The sequence below is a fragment of the Colias eurytheme genome, chromosome 15, assembly GCF_061535395.1.
Source record: "Colias eurytheme isolate Ceu_HAF_F1 chromosome 15, ilColEury1 Martin Lab GWU primary, whole genome shotgun sequence".
NCBI classification, from domain to species: domain Eukaryota; kingdom Metazoa; phylum Arthropoda; class Insecta; order Lepidoptera; family Pieridae; genus Colias; species Colias eurytheme.
In genome coordinates, this window is record NC_142994.1 from 11,360,154 (window position 1) to 11,370,792 (window position 10,639).

Below are 10,639 nucleotides of genomic sequence, written 5' to 3' on the forward strand. Positions count from 1 at the left end.
TAGCTTAAACTAAGTACAAATGGCGGTCTTATCGCTTTAGAGCGATTGTATAATTTAGGTTACTATGTATAATGTAGAACATGTTTTACCAATCCCCGATATAAATACAGTTGAATATACGCAACTTTAATAATTGTGTATCGATCTGGGGTCATGTAGCATGCTAATGGAGGAACATATTTAAATGCTCTTGTTCAGTGAAATATAGCTTCGATGGTTTTTAGCTTAGTTTTATGGAAATAGAAGTATTAGTAATGTGTAGCAACTAAGTATTAAAAATGTTAATTCTATAACAAGCCTATGCTGCTGCTTTATTGGGAACGTGTTTATCGATTAATATTTATAGCTTACCAGCCGCCACCCGCAGCTTCGCCCGCGCAGTCAAAGAAAAACCCGCATAGTTCCCGTTCCCGTGGGGTTTCCGGGATAAAACCTATCCTATTTCCCGGGATAAAAAGTAGCCTATGTCCTTTCTCGGGTATCAAAATATCTCTATACCAAATTTCATGCAAATTGGTTCAGTAGTTAAGGCGTGATTGAGTAACAGACAGACAGAGTTACTTTCGCATTTATAATATTAGTATGGATTTAACAATAAAATAGACCACCAAAATTGTTGAATCATAACCAACAAAAAGCTGCAAACAATACAATTTTCATACGAAAATTCATACTAAGTACCTCAAAATTAAGTCAATTCAAATTCTTCAGTGGCTCAAGCTCGAACTAGACAGGTATTGCAATTCTGCTGTTAAGATACGTGCTTGGCTTACAAAAGTACGCCTGGCGTATGAATTTCAAACAGAAATGTAATATGTTAAGATTAACATACGTACCTGCGGGATACAAGGAGTTTTCACAATGGGAGCGTAGATAATTGTGTTATGTTTAACTTTTTTTGCTTATTGTTGTATATCTTGCATGGTTTTGCATTTGATATGACATAGCTTGTAGTATTCTTCACTTTAAAAACCGACAGTACTTCAAGATTTGAATGCTACGAATGTGGTAATATTAATATTATTTACCTAGGTTTTCTTTATTCTCTAGTTGCACAAGTAAACAGCATTTACCCAGACTCTCATTCTACTCCAACATTTGCTTATCTTTAAATTATATTATCCATTTCCCATAACGTTATGTTGTACAATGTATTTAGGTGATGCTTGAAGTATTTAGGTGACAAATAAAATTGGTTTCTATTTAGGTTATGGCCAACATACGCCAGCGCTCACAACAACATTGGAACATTGGTCACTGGTTCAGAGAACGCAGAACACCACTTCTTGCAAGCGATTCGGTACAATAAGTATCATGTAAACGCACATTACAACCTTGGGAAGCTGTATAAGTGAGTATAGTTAAACAAATATACTTTATTCATATTTGACTGGCCGGATGGCTTGGTTGGTAGTGACCCTACCTTCCAAGCCACTGGTCGTGGGTTCGATTCACACCCCACCATTAATTTAAAATTATGTAATTATGTATGCATGTTTATCAGCCATCTGGTTTCCATAGCACAAGCGAAAGCTTAGTATGAGATCACTTCGTGCCGTATGTGAAAATTGACCCGAAAATATTTGGCCCGAAATAATATTCTAAGCAAATATACTTTGTAGGTGTGTGTTTGTCCATGCATGCGTTTCTTCGAAACCATTTATGAAAATGATATAAACTAATAGAAGTGATTTTTATTTTGTTTTAATTAGTATAGTGCAAGTCTTATTGATAGTTTAGCAGTTTAATATTAACCGTATAGGTATATTATTTCCAAAATATAAGGTATCAGAAATAAATGTTATTCAGTAAGAAGTTTATGTATTTGTTATGTATGTAATCGACTTTTGTTTATTCTGAGAAATAAAATTATTGTGGTCCTTCTGGGAAAGTGAAAAATGAGGAAAAAAGCTTTTCTCATTTTTAATTTCGTAGAAACGAAAAGTACGATTTCCGTTTGTAATAAATCAGATTTTCTTAGGAACTGCTCAATGATACTGTACATTTATGTGAGAATTTTATAAAAAACATAAATTAAACTACTAAATATTAAAATTATCTACATATTTATTTTACCGCTATTTATTCTTTTCAGAGCTGAATAATAGACTAGAGTAGATAACTTTTGAAACAAAAAAAAATCGCAGTCGGATGAAACCCATTAGAAAAGGAGGGGAATATGATAAAAATGTAAGGAAAAATAAATTACGGTCAATCCGAGTTCGGGAAGCGGGAGGGGGGAGCTTTTAAGAGAAAAAAATGGTTTCTCTCGATTTCCGACAAAACTACAAGTCCTATAGAAAAAAGTTCAATGGCAAAGTTGTAGGTAATTAAAAGTTCTACAACTTTTGTATTCACAATTTTTTCACATAACCTAAAAATTTAGGTGAAAAATTCAAAAAACCAAGTTTTAGGTCTTTTATTTCTATCTACTTCAAAATTTATTTTTTTTCTACGAAATTTGGTGGAAACTTACTTTATTATGTCCCAAATACACTGTAATTTATTTGATTGAAAATATTTATTTTTTCGCCTTATTTTGAATTAATACCAAAAAAACAACCTAATTTTCAATCGAAAAGTCACCCGTCAAAATATCAGCTTTTTTCAAAAACTTGGGGTGCCTTTTATTCATTGAAATCTCTACTTTCATATGGTGTAAAAAAAATAAACACCACCATAGTAAATGTTCTCAGGAAATGCATACAAACAGTCTGAAAATTAGCTTTTACTAAATCAGGCACACTTCTCGAACTACCTGAAATGTTTTTATCGACATCATTTTGCTTTTGAATATGCTGTAATATTAAACTAAGAACAGATAATTATTTTTCTTTTGAAATATTACCGAAAAGCCGATACAAGAGAAGATATAGAGTTCAAGAATTGTGCCTGATTTAGTAAAAGCTAATTTTCAGACTGTTTGTATGCATTTCCTGAGAACATTTACTATGGTGGTGTTTATTTTTTTTACACCATATGAAAGTAGAGATTTCAATGAATAAAAGGCACCCCAAGTTTTTGAAAAAAGCTGATATTTTGACGGGTGACTTTTCGATTGAAAATTAGGTTGTTTTTTTGGTATTAATTCAAAATAAGGCGAAAAAATAAATATTTTCAATCAAATAAATTACAGTGTATTTGGGACATAATAAAGTAAGTTTCCACCAAATTTCGTAGAAAAAAAATAAATTTTGAAGTAGATAGAAATAAAAGACCTAAAACTTGGTTTTTTGAATTTTTCACCTAAATTTTTAGGTTATGTGAAAAAATTGTGAATACAAAAGTTGTAGAACTTTTAATTACCTGCAACTTTGCCATTGAACTTTTTTCTATAGGACTTGTAGTTTTGTCGGAAATTGAGAGAAACCATTTTTTTCTCTTAGAAGCTCCCCCCTCCCGCTTCCCGAACTCGGATTGACCGTAATTTATTTTTCCTTACATTTTTATCATATTCCCCTCCTTCTATAATGGGTTTCATCCGACTGCGATTTTTTTTATCTTTTCATTATTTTCAAAGGCTTCTACCCCAGTCTATAATACATATTCAACTTTTAAATATAATTTATGAAAGTTCTGATGATGACAAACGCTTTCTTTATCCGGACAAAAGCATTTGTAAATTCAATAAAAATATAAAATTTTCTTTTTACAATTTACGATTGGAATGTAGTGTGAATTCTCGTGACCGCTGTCATAGCAAGCGACTCGATATAAAATTTATTCTGCGACGACAAAATTAAACATATTTTTCATTGGACTTCGTAAATTATTTTCAATTTTAAGTACAGTTTCATGCTTTTTTAATTTACAGCATATTTCATAATATTTTTAAATATTTTGCAAAGATATACCTAGAGCTTTAATTTTGTTTCATTAAATTTATCGGTTGCTCATCTCAATGAAAAGTAAGACCAAGTTCAATATAAAACACATTTTTTATACTCTGACTTTGATGACGCGGGTCAACTAATAATCCCAGTGACCTTTACCATACTTGTTTATTTTTGTTCATCATGAAGATTATTAGGGGACGATCTAAATGATCGGGTTATAATGACGTCATCCATTTTTATAAATGACGTCATTATGGTTACAAGCTTTTGAATAGTCTCGAAATTTCTCAGGAAAACAGGACGTCCCGAGCAAGCTGTAAAAATGCTGGAGCGATGTATTTCCTTACATCCTCGCTTCGTACAAGCCCATGTGGAACTGTTGTCTTTGAAACCGGAGTTGGAGAAACTGGACATTTTGAAGACGTTGGTGGACTTGGAGCCGAATAACTGGGAACATTATATCTTGTACGGCAACTGGTGGCGGAGTAGAGGTAAGTGGTAGGCAAAAGATGTTTTGTGTTTATGATTGTGTTACTTTACATCGCGAAAATTCTTTTATTATGCAGCTTGAGAATAATTTTACAAACTTATGAGTATCTATCTTTATTTTGTAAAAACCAAGTTCTAAATTGACCACAACAATGTTTAATATTCAGTACTCTATGTAGTCGAATATCTCTCTAGTAGAATATCTATGTAGTTTTGAAATTATTTTCTGTATGTGTTAAAATAAACGTTTCTACCACATAAACAACTTTGCCAGGTCTCCCCGCTGCAGCTTCCAAGTATTACCTAGAAGCAACGCGACTGAGTTTCCAGTCGCGGCCGCACGCGCCTCGCGCTGACCTGCTCGCCTTCCGCGGCGCCGCGCTCACGTACCGTGCACTCGGTCAGCGCTCGAGAGTGCTGCAGCTGTTAACAAGGTATATAGCATTCAGTGCTTCAGCTGCTGCCCGGTACAAAACGCTTACCTGCCGCGCGCTCGATAAGCGATCGAGAGTGCTGCAGTTATTAACAAGGTATATATAGCATTCAGTGCTGCAGCTGCTGACCAGGTACAAAACGCTCGCCTTCCGCGGCGCTGCGCTCACCTACCGCCAGTGGCGTGCATTCCATAAAGACATAAAGACACTGCCTACCCTACCATTTACCAAACTCTGATCAATATTTAATATGCATAAATGAAATTCACAGCGTCATTAAATTTTATTAATTGCGCAATGTAGTTATGAAATAAAAATATATTTCAAATATATTTTAGATCCATCTATCGGTATTTTGGTAACATTATAATATCTAATTTCTATAACACCGGCTCGGCTCAAGTCACTATTCATGCGCTGCACTAGCGCCGCCACAGGACCCAGTACGTCACGGGACGGCAAAGACACAAACTATCCGTGTCTAAGTTTTTATATGTGTGATCTGCGTGTCTACGCATATTTTATATGTGTGCGTGCCTATAAACACGGCACACTGATGTAATAAAACCACGCACACAAACACACAAGGTAGGCAGTGTCTTTTTAGTTTTTACGAAGATATACGAATTAGGTACGAACCGAATTCGGAACTACATCGAAAGTCGAAACTGAAGTTGAATATGCGACCAATTTAAGAAGTGTGATAATGTATACAATTTTGTAGCGGTAAAGACCATCTGCAAATAGTATCATTATTCGTTTGTTTTGTTTTGGAAATAACAAACGTTTACTTTGAGGTTAAATTTGTTTTTTTGAGAAAATTAATAATGTTTACTACGACAATTTGCAAGTGAAGTGTTTTGAGAGTAACTAAATAGATTATGTATATCATCAGTGTATTTTGTAAGATAATAAGGCATACCTAATTTAACGAAAAATTCTTATTTTTGTTTTATGAATAAACTTTTATCAAACAGAGTGATAGGAAAAAGGCCGATCTATAAATGGATCTATACCGGAATTTGTAATACACAAAGGTAAAGTTAATCATTAATTACATAATATAGAATACTAGTTAGGATATCATACCTAAGTACTTTGACAATTATTTTATAGATAGTTATGACCTATGCTTAGATTACAAAAATGTTCGTGATAATATGTTTTCCATTATTTTGCGGAAATACTATGTATCTCCAATCAAATATCAGTACTGCAATATGAAATATTAATTTTTATGACTTATTATCATTGCAATATTTCTGCCTACCCTGTCCAAAAACTCTGTGCACGCCCCTGCCTACCGCGCGCTTGGTCAGCGCTCGAGAGTGCTGCAGTTGTTAACAAGGTATATAGCATTCAGTGCTGCAGCTGCTGCCCGGTACAAAACGCTTACCTACCGCGCGCTTGGTCAGCGCTCGAGAGTGCTACAATTGTTAACCAGGTACAAAACGTTAAGTGCTGCAGCTGCTGACTGGGTACAAACCAAACTTTTCCCAAATCCATAGAAAAAACCAGTGCAAACGAAATAATCTAACGTTAATGAGTTACTCGATAATTTCAACTAGAAGTCACATGAAATATACATAATATATGAATTAAGTGACTGATAAAAATCGAAAACCTTGATATTCATGCTATATTTTAACTTTATACCATTATCTTTTACACGTGTCTCTTTTGTCCAACATGCCTTTTGTATACAGTTCTTTAATAATTATATCATAAACCGCCATCAATAAATCCCTTTATAATCTATATTAAATCAAAATCAAATTAAGAGCCTCTTTGAATGCGCACAAACAGCTCATGTCCACTAAAATAGCCCAATAAAATATCCGTAAAACGCGATGGAAATTAATATTCACTACAAAGGAATTTATAAAACAATATGTTTTAACAAACGTGCTCGCCGGAGCGCCATTGATTTTCAATTAGCTTTGTTTGTATTCTCCGCGGATCCTATCGCTGTATTGACAATATTTCAGCTACGACACTTCAACGTAAATAAAACTTGGCTTTCCATGCATTGGTATTATTGATGACAATTACGGTCGAGCTGGTCATGCAATAGTGGAGTCCAAATTGCTAGAATTATGCTTTGAAGTATTTATTTTCAGGAATATAGGTACGCAAAGCAATAAGTATGATACTCATAAGTCCTTTTCAGCCATTTGCGTCCGATTTACGTGAATATAAACTTTTTCATCGGTTTCTATCATCATTTATACGCAAAATAGATCAGTGATGGGGTTTCCGTAGTCTATATCCCACATTCATAATATGCCTTTAAATTATTGATATAATTAGTTTTAATTACATCGGTGAGGTTTTCGTCCTTAGCAAATTCTTCACATTCAGTATTAATTTATATAAAAACTACTACCTTAGTTATAAAGATATCTTAAGCAAATAATAATATTTATATTATTATAATATTTGTATATAAATACAGATGGCACACATGGCGCCGCGGTTGGCCCAGCGCAGCTTCACACATGTACTGGAGAGACTGGTCGTTGAAAATGGAGTTAGAGGGACGAGTTCAGATCTACACGAAAGCTGTTAATCCTACTGTACGTTTTCAAAATTTAATTAATTCTTAACCTTCATATTATATGATGAGACTAATTGATTTTCATGAAAGTTGAGTGATAATATGAAAAATAATATTTTATGGTCCTTTTATAAGCTCATTGAAATATCAGAGATTTAAGGGTTAAGTTTAAAAGAAGCTTAATAAATTACTTATTAAAATATTTCACAACGATAACGCTTCAATTACTATTCAATAAACTTCTAACAGAAATACTACGATTCAATTATACTTCATCGGAACTAAAACAAAGTTTGCCCGCAGAAATCGACAACGTGCCTAGATCACAAACAACTAGTCGTCGAAGCGATAAAAGAAATACCGAAAGTGAAAACGCGCGGCGAACATTTAAGTGAGAGTGCTAAAACTAAAGGAAGCTGTGAGTTCAAATCGTGTGTTAAAAAACGTAACGTTTCCATAGCAACGCAGTTAAAGACTACACATAACAAATCAGAAACAGGACTGAAAAAGAAGTGTACACATAGGGATAGGAAGAAAGATGATATTCTGCCGAAGCTCGGTCAATACGGGGAGCACATTTTGATGAAAACTTTTTAAAACAGTTATGAACTATTGAGTGATGCTAGATAAGTTATGCTGACAATATCGCAAGGTTATATTAAGAGCTGGGTTTGGGTAATTCACGAATGGTTTCATGTTAATTGATGTTCAGGAATTGAAGGCTGGAATTGCTGTAATGTGTATGATATTTACTTTGTTTGAAGTTCTATATTTTAATATCCATTCTTTTGCTATTAACAATATGGATTGATAGAAATACTTAAAGTGTTCAATAAATCTTAAAATAACCTACACCGAATTTTATAATACACGAGCTTCCGCCCACGACTTTGTACGTGCATCCCCGTTTTTCCCCGTTCCCGCAAGAATTTCGGGTCACCTTTGAGTTTTATATATATAGAAGACTATTCCAACCATGACATTGCACACAACACAGCATTTATTTCAAATCTCTTTTTTTGTCACTATTTTCGTCTTTTATATACCTAATACGTTCAATAAAGCAGAATATCAATTTCATAAATAGACTAATCAACCTAAGACTACCTTTTCGTACTAATTCAAGGTTAGGAATTAGAAATAAGCCAGTTATTATTGGCAGCTTTATGAACTTCAATAACAAGATATATTTATTGCAAATATCTTATATACTTTTTAGATATTAACTTCAATTTAATTAAATTCATAGCATAAAACTAGTCATACCTACTTCTTTTGTTTTCAGTTACTGGAATTTTATTTAGCTGAGTATGGCTGAGTTGAATTTCTGGGTACATGACTTGATATTCCTGTTATTTGATAATGAAAAATCCATTATTTCAAGAAACTAGTAACAACCACTCCAATTATACAAAGATTAATGTTTAAATAAATTAAATGAGTTTAAAAATAAACGTTAATGAAATGAGAAATTAATTGAAATATTTTTATTTAATTTTATTAATATAATCTATACTAATAGGTAGGATTATAAAGCTGAAGAGTTTGTTTGTTTGAACGCGCTAATCTTGGGAACTACTGGTCAGATTTGAAAAATTCTTTCGGTGTTAGATAGCCCATTTATCGAGAAAGGCTATAGGATATATATTATCATCACGCTAAGACCAACAGATGCGGAGCTACGCGGGTGAAACCGCGCGGCACAGCTAGTTATATTATAAGGAATTGTCATTGGTTTCCTATTTTAATAACAAATTAAAACAAATTTAACGTTTCACATGTATCTAGCCATTCGTGAATTATCGAACTGCATTGAATTAGATAGTCAACTAATTTAGGTAAGGATTTTGTAGAGAAATGAGAAAGTATATTTTTGACAGACAAGTGGTGTTTAAGAATAGACCATGCACGGTTTCTACTTTAGAATAAGGATTTGATTGTTACATAGCTCGGCTTTTAACTGTGATTGTAAAGATACTCCTATACCATGACGTCTTAAAGCAGTATTATTTAGAATGCGGAAAAGTGACAGCGCTATATAGATCGTCTATCGCCATCACTTTCCCACGCTGGAAATAAAACTGCTATAAGACATCATGGTAAACCTAGGAGGTAATTTTGTATAAACTTAATTAAAGATTTTATTAAGTAGTTTAGTTGTTGTATTTCTTTACTCTGAAGTCATTCGATTTAGTACCTGTATACCAAAGGAAAATAATCGACAGCAAAATATATAATAGCTTATTTATCTAGAAAAACATAATTTTGATAAAAATGTTTTAGGTCGTCGTCGTTCGTTAATTTTATGTTTTCAACTAAGTACACTTAATTCATTTGCTGTTATTTTTATTACGTTTTGTATTGTATAATATTTTGCATGTATTGTATGAAACTTTATATACTTATGTAATAATTTAAAAATAATTTAATAAACATAGATGGTAATAAAAAGGGCTATGTAACAAAACATGGAAACATTTAGTTTTAAGTAAGCCTTGACTTCACTATAGCCAAAGCTTATGAAATATATTCACTACGGGAATGTAACTCTGAATAAGTTGTACATACTAATTTAGGAAGCACCTGATTATGCTTTCAGTGTACTGGAATAAAGTTTTGAAGATATCTGTTGTTTTTGTTACCTGAAACCCAACGGTCGTCATTATAGGAATATTGAAAGAAGATGCATTAGTCTGGCATCACATAGCCGGAATGTGGCAAACACGGCTATGTGATGCATCTATTACATACATCTATCTTTTTAGAAAGCTGGTATTAAAATTGGAAATGAATCTATTGTCCTAGTAACTTCCTATAGTAATAACATATATTTATTTCAAAAAATGAGTCGATTTTTTATTTGAAAAATATTGATAACAGATCAATAATTACCAGTTAGTAAATCACTACATACTATAAAACAAAGTCGCTTTCTCTGTCCCTATGTATGCTTAAATCTTTAAAACTAAGCAACGGATTTTGATGCGGTTATTTTAATAGATAGAGTGATTCAAGGATTACATTTTTGAGTAAGTAAGTATTAAATAAAAAAAATATACCTTCTGCGTAAATGACGAAGAATTCGATCAATCTTTGTATCCTCGAATATTTTTTAACTTAGCTTTTACAAACTCTCTTTAATCGCAATTAAATTCACGAAAAAAACAGTCTACACTCAATAATGTATACGAATAAAATTTATTAATATTCATAGAGATTAATCATAACTTTAATAACTACTACCTAATCTGTGGTCAAATCCTAATCGGTTTTAATTGAAATTGAAAGAAAATCACTGGCTTGTTAACTCTACCCTGATTAAC

General features: G+C 32.8%; 1 protein-coding gene across 1 annotated transcript in view; it reads left to right on the forward strand.

Annotated features, from left to right (window-relative positions):
* The window catches only part of LOC149902582 (protein O-mannosyl-transferase TMTC1-like), a 72,439-nt gene extending 62,935 nt beyond the window's left edge, over nucleotides 1-9,504 (forward strand). The window contains exons 10-14 of the mRNA XM_090110311.1: nucleotides 1,208-1,351; nucleotides 4,128-4,327; nucleotides 4,600-4,759; nucleotides 7,215-7,335; nucleotides 7,620-9,504. Coding sequence (XP_089966437.1) covers nucleotides 1,208-1,351; nucleotides 4,128-4,327; nucleotides 4,600-4,759; nucleotides 7,215-7,335; nucleotides 7,620-7,913 — 919 coding nt within the window. The 3' untranslated portion in view covers nucleotides 7,914-9,504. The remainder of the gene's footprint in view (nucleotides 1-1,207; nucleotides 1,352-4,127; nucleotides 4,328-4,599; nucleotides 4,760-7,214; nucleotides 7,336-7,619) is intronic.
* Nucleotides 9,505-10,639: the final 1,135 nt, after the last annotated feature.